General features: G+C 44.0%; 1 protein-coding gene across 5 annotated transcripts in view; it reads left to right on the top strand.

The window, feature by feature from the left end:
• The window catches only part of GCNT4 (glucosaminyl (N-acetyl) transferase 4), a 37,374-nt gene extending 16,172 nt beyond the window's left edge, over positions 1–21,202 (top strand). For 3 of the 5 annotated variants that reach the window (XM_039911306.1, XM_029076410.2, XM_039911303.1), the window contains exon 2: positions 17,588–21,202. In XM_039911306.1, coding sequence (XP_039767240.1) covers positions 17,589–18,956 — 1,368 coding nt within the window. In that variant the 5' untranslated portion in view covers position 17,588 and the 3' untranslated portion in view covers positions 18,957–21,202. Of the gene's footprint in view, positions 1–12,534; positions 12,690–14,117; positions 14,598–17,587 lie in introns of those variants that run through there. The other 2 variants (XM_007658966.3, XM_001513536.4) reach the window with 2 other exon arrangements.
• Positions 21,203–23,053: the final 1,851 nt, after the last annotated feature.

Genomic DNA, 23,053 nt, shown 5'->3' with positions numbered 1-23,053 from the left:
AATGAGGGCTTACTATGTGCAGAGCACTGTACTAAGCGCTTAATGTCCTGTGTATCTCCCAGTGTAGACTGCAAGCACCTTGTGGGCAGGGAATGAATCTACCAAGTCTGTTATACTGTACTTTCCCAAGTGGTCAGTGCTCTGTGCACAGTAAGTGTTCAGTAAAAACGATTGATTGAGCAGGAGTAGTTTTTCCATAAAACAGTTTTTCTGCAAAATAATCCAGACAACAGAATGAATTATGGCCTGAGGGGCACGAAACAGAAGGCAGGGAAGTCAGTGAGAAGGCTGATGCCAGTAGTCCAGCGGGCCAGGAAAAATGCTTGGATCAATGTGGTAGCAGTTTGGATGGGGAGGAAAGGGCAGATTCTAGAGATGTTGTGAGAGTCAAACTGACAGGATTTGGTGACAGCTTGACAGATCGAATGCACGCAGTCTAGACTGTGAGCTCGTTGCGGGCAGGGATTGTCTCTATTGCTGTATTGTACTTTCCTGAGCGCTTAGTACAGTGCTCTGCACACAGTAAACACTCAATAAATATGATTGAATGAATGAATGACCTATTACTACTGCTATTACTACTAGGGATCACCTGACCACAAATATCAGCTCAGAGCAGAGGTTGAACAGTTTCTGCGGTTTTAAATTTAAAAGAATTCACACTGCAAAAGTGGAGGATCCAAGAGAAAAAGAACCCAAAACTTGGCTTTGTGAAACTTAATTATTAAGGAAAACCCAGTTAGCCCTTCTTCCAAGTCAGGTATATGGACGAAAAAAAGCTAGCCAATATAGATGAGGGTGAAAAACATAGACCGTCCCAAAATGGGGGCACTTAATCTGATTTTCCTGGGACAGTCCTGTTAGGTTAAAAGTTTGCCTCAGTCTCTTGAGAATAACTCAGGACAGTTAAAACTTATTTTTCATAACCCAGGACTGAGCAGTTCTTCACATCCTCCCTCCATCCTACCCATGGATGACAATTGCACCCATTGCAAGCAGCACCCCTCAGGGGCAGCAGAAGACCCTGGGGCTACAAGTGAGTGCTTCTGGGCATGCTTCCCAGTCAGGAACTGGGAAGGGAGACTGGCTGAGAGGGGAAGGGGCAGGTGGCGAATGGGGGTGGGGAGGGTAAACTCATTGTGGTCAGGAGTTTTGTCTATTGTTAGTTATGCTGTACTCTCCCATGTGCTTAGTACAGTGCTCTGCATACAGTAAGTGCTCAATAAAAATGATTGGATGAGTAAATGAGAGAGAAGCACTTCCCCTCCCAGCCCAAGCTCAGCCTGTCACTCATCCCCAGACTCAAAATAGCAAGGTGGTGCTCTTAGGCTTCTACATCCATTTTTCTTCAAGAATGACCTCACCTAGTGGAAAGAGCATGGGCCTAGGAGTCAAAGGACCTGAGCTCTAATAGGGCTCTGACACTTGCCTGCTGTGTGACCTTGGGCAAATCATATCACTTCACTGTGCCCCAATTTCCTCATATGGAAAATGGGGATTAAATCATACTCTTAAGTAGACTGTGAGCTCCATGTGGGGCTAGGGACTGTGTCCAATCTGATTATTTTATATCAACCCTAGCACATAGTACAGTGCTTGACATATAGTAAGCACTGTTTTTGTGGTATTTAAGTGCTTACGATGTGCCGGGCACTATACTGAAGGGTGGTTAGATAGGGTTCCTGCCCCACGTAGGGCTCACAGTCTTAATCCCCATTTTACAGATGAGGTAACCAAGGCACAAAGAAGTTCAATTACTTGCCCATGGTCACACAGCAGATAAGTGGCAGAGCTGGGATTAAAACCCAGGTCCCCTGACTCCCAGGCCCATGCTCTTTCCACTAGGCCATGCTGGTTATTAGCTCAACCTGATCCAACTATATTTATTATGGTATTTATTACCAATTTACTATGTGCCAAAGCAATGTACTATGCACTGGAGTAGATGAGATAATGAATCCCTGCCCCATTCATTCAGTCATATTTATTGAGCACTTTACAGAGGACTGTACTAAGAACTTGGAAAGTACAATACAGCAATAAAGAAAGACAGTCCTTGCCCACAACAGGCTCACAGTCTAGGTGGGGGGAGACAGACATCAATACAAGTAAACAGGCATCAACATAAATAATTAGAATTATAGATATATGTATAAGTGCTGTGGAGTGGGGGGGGGGAAGCCCAAAGGGAGAGAGTCGAGGTGACGCAGAAGGGAGGGTGAACTGAAGAAAAGGGGGGTTAGTCCCGGAAGCCCTCTTGAAGGAGGTGCACCTTCAGTAGGGCTTTGATGGGGGGGAGAGTAGTTGTTTGGCGGATTTAAGGAGAAAGGGCGTTCCAGGCTAGAGGTACGACATGGGCCAGGGGTCGGTGGCCAGACAGGCGAGATCGAGGTACAGTGAGAAGGTTAGCACCAGAAGAGTGGACTGTGCGGGCTGGGATATAGAAGGAGAGAAAGGAGGTAAGGTAGGAAGCAGCGTGGTTCAGTGGAATGAGCCCGGGCTTGGGAATTAGAGGTCATGGGTTCTAATCCTGGCTCTGTCGCTTGTCAGCTGTTTGACCTTGGGCAAGTCACTGAACTTCTCTGTGGCTCAGTTACCTCATCTGTAAATGAAGATGAAGACTGTAAAGGGGATGAAGACTGTGAGACCTATGTGGGACAATCTGATTACCTTGTATCTATCCCAGCTGCTTAGAACAGTGCTTGGTACTTAGTAAGTGCTTAAAACAAATACCAATATTATTACTATTATTATTAAGGGACAAGGTGATGGAGAGCTTTAAAGCCAATAGTGAGTTTTTGTTTGATATGGAGGTAGATAGGCAACCCTGGAGATTTTTGAGGTGGGGGTGATGTGCCTTGAACGTTTCTGTAGAAAGATAATCTGGGCAGCAGAATGAAGTATGGACTAAAGTGGGGAGAGGCAAGAGTTTGGGAGGTCAGATGCAGTAATCCAACTGGGATAGGATGAGTGATTGTACTAATGTGGTAGCAGTTTGGATGGAGAGGAAAGGGCGGATCTTGGCGATGTTGCAAAGGTGAAATCGACAGCATTTGGTGAAAGATTGAATATGTGGGGTGAATGAGAGAGCAGAGTCAAGAATGTTGAGGAGGTGGTGGTGAGGTGAAATTTGCTATAGGATGGTTACAGTAGAGTTTAGGTAAGATACTTGTAGTTTAGCTAGGTTAAAAGAAAAAAAACTCAAAAAACGCTTTTGAAAATTCAGGGCTTAGCAACTTGAGCATTATGATGGGCATTAGCAACTTGAGCATTATGATTACACACTAGAGTATCCAGGAGACTGATCAATTACCTGGTGGTGGAAGCCTCTGTAAAGGTTAACACTAAGCGCCCTCACCAACTAAATAATGCTGCTAGGTATTAGTTTAATCTGTATGCATACTATGAAGAGGAAAGAGGGATGGCTCACTTTAGAGAAATTCTATTTAATTTGACTTGTGCAACTGGCTTGTCTGTGATTGGACAGGTTAAACCTGCTCCCAAGGTATCTGCAAACACTGGCCTTATTTCAGGAGGCTACAAATTCTGCTGCAGAGCACTTAGCACCTTGCCCGATTATACTGCAGCGGGAGGTTCAGGGTTCTGCAAAATCGGGCCGCTCACCACTACAGATCACTGTTCTTGCCTGAGCTTGAGCAGGAAAACATAAACTCCTATTGCAAAATATCCCTTTTTCTAATCCATTTTTCTCTGATGTGTTCTCCAACAGTGCTTTGTAGGTCTCATGTTAAATGTACACCCTAAATGCTGCAAGGGGTGAAAACAGATGCAACTGCCTACAGCTCTCCCAGTAATAATGATAATAATAATGATAATAATAACAGTTGTAGTATTAAATGCTTACTCTGTGTCAAGCACTGTTCTCAGTGCTGGGGAAGATACAAGATAATCAGGTCAGATATCCCACATGATGCTCACCAGTCTAAATAGGGAGAACAGGTATTGAAACTCCCAATTTACAGGTAAGGTAACTGAGGTCCAGAGAAGTGAAGTGACTTGCCCAAGATCACACAGCCGACAAGTGGCAGAGCTGGGATTGGAACCCAGGTCCTCTGACTTCCTGAGAAACAGCGTGGCTAGAGCACAGGCCTGTAAGTCAGAAGGACATGGTTTGTCATCCAGGCTCTGCCCCTTGTCTGCTGTGTGACCTTGGGCAAATCACTTCTCTGTGCCTCAGTTACCTCATTTATAACATTAGGATTAAGACTGTGATCCTCATTTGGGACAGGGACTATGTCTACCCAGATTTGTTTGTGGTTAGTACAAAGCCTAGCACATAGTAAGTGATTAACAAATACCAAGTTACTATTACTATTATTTACCTAACCACTGACCTCCCTCCTGCTTAGACTGGGAACTCCACATGGGACAGAGACTATGCCTGATCTAATAATAATAATAATAATGTTGGTATTTGTTAAGAGCTTACTATGTACAGAGCACTGTTCTAAGCACTGGGGTAGATACAGGGTGATCAGGTTGTCCCACGTAAGGCTCACAGTCTTAATCCCCATTTTCCAGATGAGGTCACTGAGGCACAGAGAAGTTAAGTGACTTGACCAAAGTCACACACCTGGCAAGAGGCAGAGACGGGATTAGAATAATTGTGGAATGTGCCAGGCACTGTACTGAGCACTGGGGTTACTTGTTCTCCCTCCTACTAAGACTGTGGTACAGGGCCTGTGTCCAACTTGATTACCTTGAGCCTAACCCAGGTGCTTAGTACAGTGCTTGACATGTAGTCGGGGCTGAACAAATACAATAGTAAGAATTACACGGAAGTTATCTAAAGGAAAAAAGGATGCTGAAAAAGATGGAAAGGAATGATTTTGATAACTCAAAAAAGCAAATTTTAAATACCCCGGTAACTCGGTAACATTATATAAAGCTACTTTAACTGCATTGCTAAAAAGTGTGTGTTACTACTTAAAGGGAACAGAAAGCAGAAAATACTTGGAAGCCCACCAGGGTGCCCCCATGCCTTGATTTGGGGAGGGGTCTGGGTGGGATTCTTGGAACACACCCTTCCCCAGGACCTCTCAGAATCTGAAAAGGCCAAAAGGCTGGACGTCTTGATTGTCTCTCTAGGGGGTGGAGTACTCTATAGGATAAAGAAAGAGTGCTTAGAAGGAATCAATCAATCAGTGACATTTATTGAGTGCTTACTATGTGCAGAGAGCACTGTCCTAAGTGTTTAGGGAAGTACAGTACAACAGAATTAGCAGGCACTTTCCCTGCCCTTGACTTTACAGTCAAAGAGAGTAATTAAGCAAGCAGTAAGGAATCCCCATTTTTGCCTTCTCTCTTTAGCCCCTTTGGGCCTCTGAGCTTTGGAGGTGGAAGCCAAAGCCCATCAGACCAGATTATCATTATTGTCATTATTATTTATTGTGGTCAATCAATGGTATTTGAGTGCTTAATAATGTTGGTATTTGTTAAGCGCTTACTATGTGCCGACCACTGTTCTAAGCGCTGGGGTAGATACAGGGTCATCAGGTTTATTCATTCAATAGTATTTATTGAGCGCTTACTATGTGCAGAACACTGTACTAAGCGCTTGGAGTGAACAATAATAATAATAATAATGTTGTATTTGTTAAGCGCTTACTATGTGCCGAGCACTGTTCTAAGTACTGGGGTAGACATAGGGGTATCAGGTTGTCCCACGTGGGGCTCACAGTCTTAATCCCCATTTTACAGATGAGGGAACTGAGGCACAGAGAAGTTAAGTGACTTGCCCACAGTCACACAGCCGACAAGTGGCAGATCTGGGATTCGAACTCATGAGCCCTGACTCCAAAGCCCGTGCTCTTTCCACTGAGCCACGCTGCTCAGTGGAACAAGTCAGCAACAGATACAATCCCTGCCCTTTGACGGGCTTACAGTCTAATCGGGTTGTCCCACATGAGGCTCACAGTTAATCCCCATTTTACAGATGAGGTAACTGAAGCACAGAGAAGTTAAGTGACTTGCCCACAGTCACACAGACTATATGCTCCTCACATCCACCAGACTAGCACATTCCACCCCTTCAAAGCCCTACTGAAAGCTCGCCTCCTCCAGGAGGCCTTCCCAGACTGAGTTCCCCTTTTCCTCTGCTCCTCCTCCCCTCCCCATCGCCCCTACTCCCTCCCTCTGCTCTACCACCCTTCCTGCCCCACAGCACGTGTATATTTGTAGATATTCATTATTCTACTTATTTTATTAATGATATGTATATATCTATAATTCTATTTATTTATATTGATGCTATTGATACCTGTCTACTTGTTTTTTCTGTCTTCCCCCTTCTAGACTGTGAGCCCGTTGTTGGGTAGGGATTGTCTCTATTTGTTACTGAATTGTACTTTCCAAGCATAGTACAGTGTTCTGCACACAGTAAGCGATTAATAAATACGATTGAATGAATCAATGAATGAATATACAGAGCACTGTACTGGGCACTTGGGAGAGTACATAATCGCTTACTTATCTTCCAAGCACAATGCTAAGCACTTGGATAGATAAAATACAAGTCGGGTCAGACACAGTCCCTGACCGACTAGGGATTTATAGACCAAGAGGAAGAGACAAGAGATATTTAATCCCCAGTTTAATATGAACCTTATTGTAAGCTCATTATGGGCAGGGAACGTGTCTGTTAAATCTGTTGCACTCTCCCAAGCGCTGAGTATAGTGTTCTGTGCATAGAGAAGCAGCGTGGCTCAGAGGAAAGAGCACGGGTTTAGGAGACAGAGGTCACGGGTTCTCATCCCAGCTATACCACCTGTCAGCTGTGTGACTTTGGGCAAGTCACTTAACTTTTCGGTGCCTCAGTTACCTCATCTGTAAAAATGGGGATTAAGACAACCTGATGACCCCAGCGCTTAGAACTGTGCTTGGCACATAGTAAGTGCTTAACAAGTACCAACATTATTACTTTAGTAAGCTCTCAATAATTACCATCGATAGATTTTGGGCACCTGCATTTTCTCTGTCTGCAGTTCTAGGGAGCACCAGAGAGGGGTGCCAGATTTGTGTTCAATCAGTTATGTGTACTAAACACAGTGTTTGCTGAGTACTATGGACAGAGCACTGTGCAGTACTTAGTACTTGGGAGTATACAACAGAAGCAAAACCTATGATCCCTGCCCTGAGTAGGTCTATAATCTAAGTGATGTGGGATCTCCCTTATCAACGTAGCATATGAACAGGTTCTTTCCCTCCCTTCATTCCTCCCTCCCTTTTTCACCTCACTAAGGACAATCAGGTCTAGCCAAAATAAAGCCCTAACCTTCTCAACCCAAGATTGGCTTGGCTGGGGCCTTTTCAGACTGACACAAGGTATCATTGTAGGACGAAGGAAGGATGACAAAGGTCAGAACTCACCTCTACATCACTCACCCCTCCCTTTCCTCCCAGGAAAACCAGTGTGCAAACAGGGGTGTGGCCTCCCTAAAGCGATCAACCAGATAGGCTAGAACAAAGTCCCTGCAAGAGGTTCTCCCTTTCTTCGCTGGGGGTTTATAGAACCCAGGCAGATCGAGGAAGCAGGTATTGTACCTTTTAGAACTTTTTCTTCTAGTTTCAGCTAGGATACAGATTTCTTCTAATCATTATTTCCAATTAAATTCGTCAGGAGAGAGATGCCTGTTGTATACATCATGTAATTGATTCTTAGACTTTCTTTTTTTATAGTATTTGTTAAGTGCTTATTATGTGCCAAGTACCGTGTTAAGCGCTGGGAGAGAGAAAAGATAATTGGGTTGGACACAGTGCCTGCCTCACACGAGGCTCATGTTCTTAATCCCCATTTTACGGATGAGGGAACTGAGGTCCAGAGAAGTGAAGTGACTTCCCAAGGTCACACAGCAGACAAGTGGCGGAGAGGGAATTAGAACTCAGGTCCTCCGACTCATTCATTCATTCAGTAGTATTTATTGAGCGCTTACTATGTGCAGAGCACTGTACTAAGCACTTGGAGTGTACAAATCGGTAACAGAGACAGTCCCTGCCCTTTGACGGGTTTACAGTCTAATCGGGGGAGACAGACAGACAAGAACAATAGCAATAAATAGAATCAAAGGGAAGAACATCTCATTAAAACAATAACAAATAAATAGAATCAGGGTGATGTACATCTCATTAACAAAATAAATAGGGTAATGAAGATATACAGTTGAGCGGATGAGTACAGTGCTGAGGGGATGGGACGGGAGAGAGGGAGGATCAGAGGGAAAGGGGGGACTCCCAAGCCCACGCACAGACTAGGCTGCTTCTTACCAGTAAATTCCACCAAGTACCTACTGGGAATTAATGTTGCAATATCTATCTAAAAGTAATCTGATGATTTGAGTTGGTGCTGAATTTTTATTCTCATTGTACACCTTATGCATATGGATCTATATCTCTAGCCTCATCATTCTCAAAGAAGACGCTACTGCTGATGAAATTCACTTCCGGGTGGTTGGGTGAGGCCAGCGCAGGACAGACACCTGGCCGCATTGTAGACATACTGAGGCTGACCACTGTTTTACTGAAATGTTTGTGGTTTGTAGTGCCTGTTGCTGTTTTTGCTTCTGCCTGCGTTAGTCAATCAATGAGCACTGGACTAACGCTTGGGAGAGAACAATCCAACAAAGTTGGTAGATCCGTTCCCTGCAAGAGGTAATAATAATAATAATGTTGGTATTTGTTAAGCGCTTACTATGTGCAGAGCACTGTTCTAAGCGCTGGGGTAGATACAGGATAATCAGGTTGTCCCACGTGAGGCTCACAGTTAATCCCCATTTTACAGATGAGGGAACTGAGGCACAGAGAAGTGAAGTAACTTGCCCACAGTCACCCTAGTGGCAGAGCCGGGATTCGAACCCATGAATTCTGACTCCCAAGCCCGGATTCTTTCCATTGAGCCACGCTGCTTCTCGTGGTACTTACAGTCTAGAGGAGGAGAGAGAGGAGGAGAAGGACATTAAAAGAAATTATTAATATGGACATAAGTGCTGAGGGTGGGGTGATCATTGTGGGGGCGAAAAGTGTCTACCATCTACCAATTCTGCTGTATTGTACTATCCCAAGCACTTAGTGCTCTTCACACAGTAAGCGCTCAATAAACACCATGGATGATGGTGATCATCAAGTGCTCAAAAGGTTCGGATCCAAGTGCATAGATGAAGCAGAAGGGAGGGGGAGTAGGAGAAATGAGGATTTAATCAGGGAAGGTCTCCTGGAGGGTGTGTGATTTTAATAGAGAAGCAGCATGGTAAAGGGGATAGAGCACGGGTCTGGGAGTCAGAAGGTCATGGGTTCTAATCCTGCCTCCACCACTTGTCTTCTGTGTGACGTTGGGCAGGTCACTTTACTTCTCTGGGCCTCAGTTCCCTCATCTGGAAACTGGGGATTGCCCCACATGGGACAACCTGATAACCTTGTCTCTATCCCAGTCCTTAGAACAGTGCTTGGCACAGAGTAAGCACTTAACAAATACCATCATCATCAATAAAGCTTTGAAGGTGAGGTAAGTGGTGGTTTGTTGTATATCAATCAGTCAGTCATATTTATTGAATGCTTACCGGGTAGAGGACACTCTCCTAAGCACTTCGTAGAGTATAATATAACAGAGTTGATAGAAACATTCCCTACCCACAATGAGATACCAAGGGAGAGGGAGTTTTAGGCCAGAGGCAGGATTTGGGCAGGGGGTCAGCAGTGAGATAGATGAGATCGAGAAACAGTGAGTAGGTTGGCCTTAGAGGAGCTAAGTGTGCAGACTGGGTTGTAGTAGGAGAGTAGTGAGGTGAAGTAGGAGGGGGGCAAGGCAATTGACAGCTTTAAAGCTGATGGTGAGGAGTTTCTGTTTGATGCAGGGGAGAATGGACAACTACTGGAGGCTCTTGAAGTGTGGGGATACATGGGCTCAACTCTTTTTTTTTAGAGTTTTATCACCATTTTATTCATTCATTCATTCAATAGTATTTATTGAGCACTTACTATGTGCAGAGCACTATACTAAGTGCTTGGAATGTACAAATCGGTAACAGATAGAGGCAGTCCCTGCCCTTTGATGGGCTTACAGTCTAAGCGGGGGAGACAGACAAGAACAATGGCAATAAATAGAATCAAGGGGAAGAACATCTCATTAAAACAATAGCGAATAAATAGAATCAGGGTGATGTACATCTCATTAACAAAATAAATAGGGTAATGAAGATATATACAGTTGAGTGGACAAGTACAGTGCTGAGGGGTTGGGACGGGAGAGGGGGAGGAGAAGAGGGAAAGGGGAGAGAAGAGAGTTTAGCTGCGGAGAGATGAAGTGGGGGGGTAGAGGGAGCAGAAGGAAAAAGGGAGCTCAGTCTGGGAAGGCCTCTTGGAGGAGGTGAGCTTTAAGTAGGGTTTTGAAGAGGGGAAGAGAATTAGTTTGGCGGAGGTGAGGAGGGAGGGCATTCCAAGACCGTGGGAGGATGTGGCCCAGGGGTCGACGGCGGGATAGGCGAGGACGGGGGATGGTGTAGAAATAAGTTAACTGTTTTCCTATGCACTAGGGATTTTTTCTGGGGCAGGTTTTACTTGTAGCTAATTTACCAGAGCAGCAGTGAAGTGCACTCAGATAATCAGGGGAATCTCTGATCTTGGCATAGAACTTAAGATCTGCCAGGACTTGGTATACCAGAGCCTATAACAATAATAGCCTGCAAAGTCGTGAAATGAGGAAATGTGGTCAAAAAGATCACTTTTTAACAGAGTTTTTAAACTTTGGGGTTTATAGGGATTAGTTATCTTAAATCCTGAATTAATATGTTTTTGCTCTGGTTCTGGAGAATAAATAGCCTCATGCTCTTTCTAACAATCTTTAGAGGTTTGAGTTTGAGAGGAACTCAAACTTGTGTCAGTTTGAAAAGTTTCAGAAGACCGTTTTCCAGGAAGGACCTTTTTTTTGGAATTTCCATTCTTGCATAGCCCTCCTTGCTAGTGGTCCCATTAGAGTGTAAACGCCTTGTGGGGAGGGTATGTGTGTTTTGCTTCCATTGAATCTTCCCAAGTGCTTAGTACAGTGCATTGCAGTCAGGAGGTGCTCAGAAAATACCATTATTAGTACGACTCTAAACTGCTTTGGAATTTGGCTGTTACTATTATTTAATTGGGTTTCTTTGTACATGTACTAGAGGCCTTTTGACAACATGCATATTTTAAAAGAAACAAGAATAATTTGTTAATAAGTTACAAAAATGCCAAAGTTGGTCCTTTTCTGAATTTTCTAACATATGTAAGTGTATTCAGTGAGTAGTAGTTTTTTCTGAGCACCTACTGTGTACAGAGCTCTGTACTAAGCACTTGGGAGAGTAGAGTGGAGGTAAGAGACAGGGTCCCTGTCTCCAAGGATCTTAATCCTATTGGGGGGTGGGGATGGGGGGAACAGGTGTTTAGCAGAGTACTAAGTTCTTAAGAACAAAAGTGCTATAAGAGGTTGTGAAGGCATAAGTTCTGAGGTAGTGCAAAAAGGCTGAGATGATAGTAAGAAGGGTGTAAAATACCATTTATTTTAGTCTTGACTATAGCCTTAGAGCTTGCGAATGTGAAGCAGGCAGTAACCTTCACAGGGTGATTTCAGTTTTGAATGACTTCAGGGATGAATGTCTAAAATAAAAATATCTCTAAATGGGCTGGCATCTGATTTTTCTCTCTGCTTTGGGGCAGCATTTTATCCTGTGATAAATCAATATCCTGAAGAGTTAAAAGAAAAAAGGCTGTCTTAGTGTTTGTGCTTGGTCGAATTTCAATACTTCATTCATTCAATAGTATTTATTGAGCTCTTACTATGTGCAGAGCACTGTACTAAGTGCTTGGGAAGTACAATTCAGCCACAAATACTTCAACATTGTTGACCATTTGCATTCTCCTTGGAGTTGATTTTCTCAACAGAAATGATAGAACAAGTTCTTTTGAGTTGTTGAAATAGTTTTGCAACATAAGGAACTTTTGTTACTAAAGTTTTTGAGTTTAGAAAGAAAACACTCCATGGCTCTCATAGTACACAGTCAGCGGAGCAGTTTAAATTTGCAGACAGCTGGCTAGTTGTGCTGATCAGAAAAATCAAGTTTTAGTAAGTTTGCTGGCTGATACTTACTTTAAGGACACAAAGGGAATAAAAATAATAATAACTGTGGTGTTTTAAAGCACTTACTGTGTGCCAGACACTGTACTCCCGGGAGTGGATACAAGCAAATTGGGCTGGGCACAGTCCCTGTCCCACATGGGACTCACAGTTTTAATCCCCACTTTACAGATGAGGGAGCTGAGGCACAGAGAAGTGAAATGACTTGCCCACTGTCACCCAGCAGATGAGTGGTGGAGCCCAGATCCTGCTGACTCTCAGGCCCATACTTTATCAACTAGGCCACGCTGCTTCTCCAGAGAAAAGTGGCGTTAGAGTGTAACCAGACCTAATATAGAATTTCATATGGGTTTATCTTTTGGCTGGCCATTAAGACACATTTAAAGCAGCATTCACTACCCTAGAATTCTGTGCTGTTGCAACATTGCATCAACAATGCATTGCAGCATTATGATGTCATGAAGTGCTCTGCTCACTTCCCTCCTCTCTCATTACTCTTGTCTTGGGCTGAGCGGAAATGAATCTGAAGGGGGGACAGTCTCCTAGTAAACCATGGTTTAGGGGCCAGGGTGGTGTAAGTTTATTTTTGTTTTTAGGGTTTTTTTGACAGGGGTGGGTGCATTATTTAAGGGCTTACAATGTTCCAGACACTACTAAAGGCATGGGTTGATAAAATATTGTCCCAACATGGGGCTCACAGTCTTAATTTCCATTTTATAGATGAAGAAACTAAGACACAGACAAATTAAATGATTTACCAGGTCATATGACTGGCAAATGCAGAGCCCCTCTCCTTTGACACCCCCCCAGGCCCGTACTCTCTCCACCACACCAACTTGTTTCACAAAAAGATAGCTGGGTGGTGGTGGGGGGGGGTGGAGTGGGGGGAGTGTGTCTCTTGAGAACAATAGTTACCTGGGCCAAAGGATCCAGGGTGGCAGAGACATCTTAAAGGGATACTGTGGACCCAATCCCTACAGTCTCCAACCAACCAATCACATAGTAGTATTTACTAACCACCTTCTATGTGCAGAGTACTGTATTAAGCACTTGGAAAAGTGTAATGGAAGATGACATGATCCCTACCCACAGTAATAATAATAATAATGATAATTAGGGTATTCATTAAACCACTGTGGTAGAACCCTGTCCCAAATGGGGCTCTCAGTCTCCATCCCCATTTTATAGATGACGTAACTGAGCCACAGAGAAGTGAAGTGACTTGCCCAAGGTCACAAAGCAGAGAAGTGGCAGAGCTGGGTTTAGAACCCACAACCTTCTGACTCCCAGGCCCATGCTATATCTACTGCACCATGCTGCTTACAATCTATCTTACATTCTACTCAGGGAGGAAGAAATTTAAAGATGCCATCACACCAAACCTGGAGCCACAGAGTCTCCTCTCAAGCTCCTTCAATCCCCCCTGCCTCTTTCCAGGACCCAGAGGGGATGATTAAAGCGGCTTGAGTTTAACCACCCCTTCACCCCCTCCAACCCAGTCCTCATTGTCTACCAAGGGATCGGATTTCATCAACCCAAACAACATGGGCGCTACTGTTCTCGAAGTAATTTTCTTAGATCGGTGATAGAATCTGTAGAATATCCTGCGTTCCATTTTTATTCCTTCCCCTATTTAAAAGTTTGCCATTCTGCCCTAGAAGAAAATTGGCCTGGCTATTCACACAATGTGTTGTTGCTAAGAACTGCTTCAAATTAGTTCCCTTAACTGGGGTTCACTTCTTAAAAGCTTATTGTGGGCAGGGAATGTATCTGCTAACTCTGTTGATGCTACTCTCCCGAGTGCTTATTACAGTGCCCTAACCCCTAGTAAGATCTCAATAAATAGCAGTGATTGACTAAAAACAAAATAACCTTATAAATTGGTTTGGGGTTGAATCTCTGTGTTTTGTATTCCCAGTAAACTGCATGGGAGCTTTTAATCAATCAAAGTTGTCGAAATGAGGCCTGAATTAGGCTAGAGTAATTGTCAAATGCAGGTAGCTTAAGACGTTGCTAATTTCAAGATTTCAAAGAGGAAAGAAGGAAAGTTTTATATGTGCAGGATATTTTTTCTTAGCTAAAACTCGACAGCAGTTTACAGTTATCATGAGCCAAATTCTTCCATCAGTTTCTCTTGTCTAATTCTGACACCAATTACTCATCTATTTACTAATGCCAGAGAGTAGCTGATGCCAGAATTTGGCTAAGTATGCCCTGAGACAGGCTTTAATCAAATCCTTTGGCTTAAAGATTCACTTTTATCCGCTCATAAGTATGTTGATTGAACTCTTAAGAGGAATACAAGAAAGGCAAAATAAACACTACTCAACATTCCCCAAGATTTATTCCCGATTCACATGATATAAAAAGGAACTCTGGAAGATCAAACATTGAACTGCTTCAAGAATGCTTTGGCAAGCTGTCCAGGCTTTATGGAAGAAAATGACAGTGGTGAAAAAACTCAGCCCATGCCCAGAATATGGTAAAAGCTGAGTGCATCTTCCTCTTTCCTCTTAAAGAATAGGGGACATTAATGGACAGAAATCCACAAGGGGACCCGAGATAAAGAGGCCCATTCATATAATAATAATAATGTTGGTATTTGTTAAGTGCTTACTATGTGCAGAGCACTGTTCTAAGCGCTGGGGCAGATACAGGGTAATCAGGTTGTCCCACATGAGGCTCACTGTCTTAATCCCCATTTTACTGATGAGGTAACTGAGGCACAGAGAAGTTAAGTGATTTGCCCACAGTCACACAGCTGACAAGTGGCAGAGTTGGGATTCAAACCCATGACCTCTGACTCCCAAGCCCGGGCTCTTTCCACTGACCCACGCTATTCATATGACATCAGTGCCAAAAGGGCTTCTTGATGTCAGGTAATTCTGTATTCTACTACCACCCATTTTATCCTGCACTACTATTTTCTGGAATTCAGTCATTCAGTCACATTTATTGAACACTTACTCTGTGCAGAGCACTGTACTACGCACTTGGGAGAATACAATATAACAATAAACAGACACATTCCCTGCTCACAAAAAGCTTACAATCTAGAGGGGGAGAGACAGACGTGAATACAAATAAAGTACAAATATGTGCATAAGTGCCGTGGGGCCGGGAGGAGGGAATGAACACAGGGAGCAAGTCAAGGCAATGCAGAAGGGAGTGGGAGAAGAGGAAAGGGGCACATCTTGGAGGAGATGTGCCCACAGTAAGACTCTGAAGGCAGGGAACTTAATTGTCTGTCGGATTTGAGGAGGAAGGGCGTTCCAGGGCAGGGTGTGGGCAAGGGGTTGGTGGTGAGATAGACAAGATCAAGACACAGTGAGAAGGTTGGCATTAAAGGAGTGAAGTATGTGGGCTGAGGTGTAGTAGGAGAGTAGTGAGGTGAGGTAGGAGGGGGCAAGGTGATTGACTGCTTAAAGCCAATGGTGAGGAGTTTTTGTTTGGCAATACGGTCAGAGTGTGCTTTGGTTCTCCCTCTCCATTTCATCCTGAGCCCCATCTCATCCTCATCCTGAGCCTTTCTCTTGTAACCTAGTGCCACCCTCAACCCAGTGTCTCTTGTTACATTTGTCTGCCCTGTACGTACTTAAGTCAGAGGAATGAGGGAACCGACTGGCGATGACCATGGCAGAAACACTGTTTTCAAGCTTGAATTAGCCCTTTCAGGTGGCCCATGCTTTACAATTTAGGTTATTAAAATATCTGAAATGGTTTGTTTTGTATTATTCAGATTTACTCAAGGTTTTTTTTTTCAGGGGATAAGGTTTGGCATTTTGTATGAGTGCGCATACATATGGTATATCCAGCAGGAGCTCAGACAAGTTTCATAAAGTAAGAAATAGAGTTTACCGAGAGGCTGACTCTCATAGATTACTCACGTGGATTTTTTGCTCATTCTGTTTTCCTCAAGACCTATTTTCCTCCCAGAGTTGCCAATTATTTCTTTTTTGATTGCCAGTCGGTTCCAACATCTATCTAAGGGATTGGAGCCAGGTGTAAATGACTGTTAAATAACTTAATTCTAAGAGGAAACACCCTTATACTAGAGGCAAAATGGGAATAGAACTCTTGTATTCCATACTGATACTACTGTCTCCTTTCTCCCCACTCTGTCCCTGAAAGCAAGTGCAAATGAAGTGATCTTCAAATATACCCTCACCTGACCCCCTTTGACAGCTGGGCTCAAAGGGCCTAACTCTGGCTGAGACTCAGTAATAACGATAACTGGTATTTGTTAAGCACTTACTATGTGCCAGGCATTGAACTAAGCACTGGGGTGGATACAAGCAGATCGGGTGGGACATAGTCTCTGTCCAAGTGGGGCTCATAGTCTCAATCCCTGACTGAGGTCCAGAGAAGTGATTTGCCCAAGGTCACACAGCAGACACGTGGTGGAGCCGGGATTAGAACCCACACCTTCTGACTCCCAAGCCCCTCCTCTCTCCAATAAACCATGCTGCTCCTTCAGTCTTAGTCTTTCACTTGTCATCGCAATGACATCTTCAATGATGTCGTTTTTTCTTATCTCTAAGCTCTTGCCAATTTTCCCTGGCTCATTCTTATCCTGTACTTTCCCGCTGCCTGGCAGAAAAGATCACAGTGATATCCCCGACCACCAGGGAGTACTCCGTGTCTGCACCGAGTCTGCCGATGAACAATTAAAAGTAAACTCAGAATAAAGATGGCAGCAGAATGTCACCTAACTCCCAGAACGTACTTCAGTTTAAACCTATGAATGCGTTTTCCAGATTGGCTTCCACCTCCCCAAATAATCTTTGGAGGTGTAGAGTAACAAAGACAATCAAGCCCAACCGTTGTCCTGAGTTGCATTTTTTTTTTCAGTTATTCAGTTGGCATAGTCCAGATGTTGGTTGGTTATCAGAGACACCTGTGAATGACATCCAGAACTTCCAGCCAATCAACATCCAGGAAAAGAAAGGCTGGGAAGTCAGCTAGCGCAGAGTTGCTGGGGAGAGAAGAAAGGAGGCCACTCTTCTCTTTCTTCCTTAAGGTGTCTTAGGCTGGCTCTCTAGCCCCCTCCCACACTGCTGACCTCTCTCTTTCCTCTGGTCAACAGACACCCCCTCCCCCTAAACCTCTACACCATCATTGATCGGGCCATCTTCCTCCCCCCCTTCCCCCCCAACTGCCACTTCAGCAGTTCTACCCCACTGAAGCATTTGGGTACTCAACACGTTCCACACTCATGTACACATCTTTAAACTCTATCGCCTCCTATCCATAATATCTTTTTAGCGTCTGTCTCCCTAGCTAGACTAAAGCAGGGATCCTATCTACTAACTCTTGAACTCTCCCAAATGCTTGGTACAGTGCTCTTCACACTACTGACTGGTCCACATCATTGTTTTGAAGTCTCCTGATAAAAGAGCTGCAGCATCAGTGTGAGTCCGATTTTCTTCAGTAATAATAATTCAATTGTTCTCTCCCTTTGTCTTCCCACAGAATGAAGAGATACAAGTGTCCCTCAAAATACTCCTTGAGACAGAAGATCATTGTCCTCTTCTTGACCCTTTGGTTGTTCTCTCTATTAAAACTTCTGAATGTTAAAAAAATTTTATTCCCTAAAAAGGACATTTATTTCGTGGAGCACTCTCTAAGCACCTCCTCTTTAGTTAGAAACAGGTATGCCTATGTCAGGAACGACTTCAAATATGAAATCAACTGTTCTTATATTTACGAGCAAGAGCCAGGGGAAATTGGCAAGACCTTAGAGATAAGAAAAAAGGACATCATTGATTTAGATGATGAAGATGTCATTGCGATGACAAGTGACTGCAAGGTTTACCAGACCATAAGAAGATATCACCTAAAGCCTGTTTCACCAGAGGAGGAAAGATTCCCAATAGCCTATTCTCTGGTGGTTCACAAAGAAGCAATTATGGTTGAACGACTCATTCACACGATATACAACCAACACAACGTTTATTGCATCCACTATGACCTGAAGTCACCTGACACCTTCAAATTTGCCATGGACAATTTAGCTAAGTGCTTTGCCAACGTTTTCATTGCATCCAAATTAGAGAGAGTGGAATATGCTCACATTTCCAGACTCCAAGCTGACCTCAATTGCTTGTCAGACCTGATGAAATCTTCAGTTCCCTGGAAATACGTGATTAACCTGTGTGGACAAGACTTTCCTTTGAAGTCCAACTTCGAATTAGTTTCGGAGCTGAAGAAACTCCAGGGGGCCAACATGCTGGAGACAGTGAAGCCCAGCGAGAGCAAAAAGGAGAGGTTCACTTATCACCATGAACTGAAAAGCGTGCCTTACGAATACATGCAGGTGCCTATAAGAACAAACATTTCCAAGAATCCACCTCCACATAACATTGAAGTTTTTGTTGGCAGTGCCTATTTTGTCGTAAATCGAGCGTTCGCCCAATACGCTTTAAACAGTTCCCTTGCTAAGGACTTTTTGCATTGGTCTAAGGACACCTATTCCCCAGATGAACATTTCTGGGCCACCCTGACTCGCGTGCCAGGAATCCCTGGAGAGATTTCCCGATCAGCCCAGGACATCACTGACCTGCAGAGTAAAACCCGTCTGGTCAAATGGAACTACCTGGAAGACCACCTCTATCCCCCGTGCACCGGCTCCCACCTCCGCAGTGTGTGTATCTACGGGGCAGCGGAACTGAGGTGGCTGTTGAAGTACGGTCATTGGTTTGCCAATAAATTCGACTCCAAGGTGGATCCCGTTCTCATCAAATGCCTAGCGGAGAAGCTTGCCCAGCAACAACAAGAGTGGGTCCGCTTGTCTTCAGAAAAGCTCTTTCTGTTGAAAAGTGCCCCCTCCACATCCCTTTAAAAGCCTGCCCTGGGCGGGCCCTATGGGCATTGAAAAACCCATGTTAACAGATAAAGAGTCATAGTATCATTATAATAATGATAGTGTGCTGCATTTCCCCCCGGAGTAGTTGTTCAGGAACATCCCTACTCACACTGTGACCTTAATATCTTTGCTATTGTTCTCAGAGGTCAAAAGAGGCCCAGGGCTGGTGGGAGAGCTTGGGGGCTTGCTAGCAAAATGCATTTCAGAGAACTTTCTCAATCCGAGTTATGAAGAACATTCCGTTTGTGATCGCTTCTGTCACCTTCGCTTTCTGAACCTTGGAAATGTTAAGAGTGAAGGACTACCCCTTGTCTGCTACCTCAAGAAAGTGTGAAGAGGTGTTCAGTTTCTTGCCAAGGCAGTTGGCACACCATGTAGTACGTCAAATTGGCGGAGGGCATTGAGCCCCTTTTGGGGGTGTAGTTGATTGAGGATTGGGAGCAGGGAGTGTGTGTTCAGGAAGATTCATGGGATTTTATGGGCCACACTATGCAGTGCGGTAATCACGGGGCTGGGCTTTTCAGCGACCAGGGTTTCTTGAAAACCTATTCTTGGCTTGATAAAGTTTTACATCTGCAGCTCTTCCTAATGGCTAAAAGCCCTGTTATCTTGACCACTGCAGATAAGATTTCGTAATCTTGGGAACCTAGAAAAGGATATAAGCAAACGTTGGTGTCTAGATAGACTGCAACCCAGCTCAGCCCAAGCGGCCTCTCACCAATTATATTTTTCTAAGAACATCCATTTTTAACAAGCACACCAGGCGCGAAGACTAAAAATGGAACTCCATTTCTCCTAGCAGTCAACCCAAAGGTTGGAGTTACCTTAAATGGCAAAATAGGCTAGTTTGATATTTATAGGGGTTGAGCCAGATTTGCACGTTGGGTTTATTTTTTTTTCTAAGTTAATAGGGCTTATTTTTTACAGTGCAGTATCATGGAAACTCTAGCAGACAGTGGTGTTTTAAAATGAGAATTGATTAAGATGTCAAGGAGTCAAAACAGGAGGCTTCCAGGAAACACATTTTAACAATTCAAGAAACAGTTTGTTCCTCTATGATAGATATATACCTGTGGGTCCAATGCTGTTTCTGTGGGTAGAACTGTCAAGCTAACAGTCACTGTAAAGTTTTCTGGAAAGAGGCAGTATGCGTGAGAAGTGACAACTTTTCTAAATTAAATAACTGTATCATTTTAAATTTGCTTTTGGGGAAAGTTTTCCTTGACACTTATCTCCTATGGAACAGTTCAAATTTTTTATTACTGTAGACGTTTCCAACCTCCAGAACTTCCAGATATCTCCTGTCCCTCCACCCTGCATCACATTACAGAAAAAACATATTTTTCTAAAACACCAAATCATTAGAGTATAGAAAATGTCCAGATTCCACGCCTAAGTACTTTGTAACATAGGTTACCTTGAAGGAGGAACTATTTTTAATGGTATTTATTGAGTGTTTACTATGGGCTAAGGACTGGGATCCTCTCCCATTCTGGGCTCATAATCTAAGAGGTGGAGAGAGCAGGTCTCTTACCCCCCTTGTATAGATAAAGAAGCTGAGGCTCAGAGAAACTGTGACTTGCCCAAGGTCACACAGCAAGTTGGTGACTAGAACCCTGGTCTCCTGACTCCCAGTCCCATGTGCTAGGTCACGCTGCCTCACTGTGAAGCTAAGCAATTTTACCACGACTGGGTTATACTTGATGTGGGGGGAGTTTTAGGGATGAGGTTGGAGAGTTTCACCATTTCCCTCGGGAAGCTGCTGTCCTGAACCTGTCTCGGGTATGAGAACATCTCAGACGGGTGTACTGAGGCTATGGGGATGCTCTGGCCTCCGGCTCCCGTGGTCTGCAGTCTCTTTGGACGCGAGTGCTGACTGTAGTAGGGACCCCTTGGCATTTTACTCCTCCCCAAGGCCCCAGACTGCATACCCAGCATCACTGCCAGTGGCCGGCTGAACGCCCCCTCCCCAAAAGCCTGCTCTTACTCTTGACACCCCTTCCTCCTCCCTGCCCAAGCCCACTCACCTCCCGGTCGGTAGCGGTGGTAAGGGGGTGGAAGCAGGGGCCACTGGGGTTCCGGTTTTTAACTTTCAGTACAATGTGCTACTTATGATCTTTTGGGGTTGGGTGTTTTTTGGGGTTCTGGAGCCTGCCTCCGAATTGACCAGAGGAGGCCCAACAGTGATTTAGGCCAAAATAAAACCAACACATTTGAAGAAAGTATGAAGAACTTCTGTATGTCTTTTGTTATGTCTGAGTTTTTGTTTATAAAAACAGTGCACTTATATGCACTTTAATTCTCTTACGGAAAAAGTACATGATATTTGCTGCTAAGTGGGATTTCTTTTCTTTCTCTTCTTCTCCTTTCCCTTTCATCCTCTTCTCTAGCCTTTCAGTCATCAGAAGCAACCAATCCAATACTCTTCTCCCTAATAATAATAATAATGATATTTGTCAAGTGCTTACTATGTGCCAAGCACTGTCCTAAATGCTGGGGTAGGTACAGGGTAATCAGGTCTGACGTGGGGCACACAATCTTAATTCCCATTTTACAGATGAGGTAACTGAGGCAGAGAAATTAAGTGACCTGCCCAAAGTCACTCAGCGGATAAGTGGCGGAGCCGGGATTAGAGCCCACGACCTCTGACTCCCAAGCCTGTGCTTTTGCCACTATGCCAATCTGTTGGCGTTTCTGCCTGGGCATAAGGGATAAGGTTAACTTAAGCTCTTCTTTATCAAACAGTCAATGATATTTACTGAGCACTTACAGAATGTGAGGCAGCTTACTAAGTGCTTGGGGGAGTACAGTAGAGGGTGGAAGGAAATAACTGCCCACACAGAAATAGCTTCTTTCTCAGGTTAGGAATCTGACAGAAAACTTAACTCCTGCTTCTCCTCCACCAGAGTCCTCTACAGTGAGGGGCACTGAGTCCGTGGGGTCCCAAGAGGAGCCCTTCCTTTTATAATAATAATTGTGGCATGTGTTAAACTCTTACTATGTGCCAGGCACTCTACTAAGTGCTGGGCTGCATACAAGCAAATTAGGTTGGACACAGTCCTTGTCTCACAGTGGGGCTCACAGTCTTAATCCCCATTTTACAGAAGAGGTAACTGAGGCTCAGAGATGGGAAGTGACTTAGCCAGGGTCATAGAGCAGACAAGTGGTAAAACTAGGATTAGAACCCAGGTCTGACTAATTACCAGGCCCCGGCTCTAGTCACTAGACTACTCTGCTTCCCTCCTCATCCCCATTCCCTACTGGGGTTTTTCACTTGCAGGTCAACCAGCCAGTCTGGTCTACTAGTTCAGTATGAAACATTCATCTGTATTAAGGAGTGTTAATAAACGGATCCCAATTTGATTAGAAAAAATACCCACACTAGGCATATGAGATGCATGTTTTGTAATGAAGTAAATGGTTTTGAATTTTGCCTCTTGATTGTTGGACGATTAATTCCAGCCTTCATGCTGAAGGACAAACTCCCAAAAGATGCCCTCAAGGATTACCTCATACTGATTCTGTTTCATGCTTTGTCTTCTTTTTGTCTTCACCTGCCTGAAACTTTAATGTTGATGGAGCTCTCGCCCAATGCCAAAAAGTGGGCCAAAACTTATGAAAGACTCAGACTCTGCCATCTTGGCATGTTCAATTTCATTTTCTCATCTTTCTTCACTAAGCCAGCAGCTGAGCACCTTTTATCCCATCATTCTTGATTTGGGGGAGCAGTCGCCCAGGCACCTCCTTTCATGCTGCTTTAAAAGCTGCTTTTTCAGTGAAGCTTTTTAACAGCTCCTTTTTGTGTCTCTCACAGTATCGTGTGTTCGTTTGATGATCCTGTACATCAAATGTGCTGTATTGAAGCCACAAGCTCTTTAGAGCTGAGATCAGGCTTGTGGAACTCAGATCAGAAATGTTTTTAAGTCTGAGAGAGTCACGAGCTGAGCCAACCACATGCATCTATGTTATGTGTGCAGACCACTGCAGGGTCAAATGTATTTGAGAATCAATGTCACTATCTGCTATTTTCCATTTTTTGGTATTAAATGTAATTTCTATTTATGTGTCATTGA

The sequence above is a fragment of the Ornithorhynchus anatinus genome, chromosome 1 (genome assembly GCF_004115215.2).
Source record: "Ornithorhynchus anatinus isolate Pmale09 chromosome 1, mOrnAna1.pri.v4, whole genome shotgun sequence".
In the NCBI taxonomy this organism is placed as follows: Eukaryota; Metazoa; Chordata; class Mammalia; order Monotremata; family Ornithorhynchidae; genus Ornithorhynchus; species Ornithorhynchus anatinus.
Note: the sequence above shows the minus strand (reverse complement) of the source record. Positions and strands in the feature narration are given on the sequence as shown.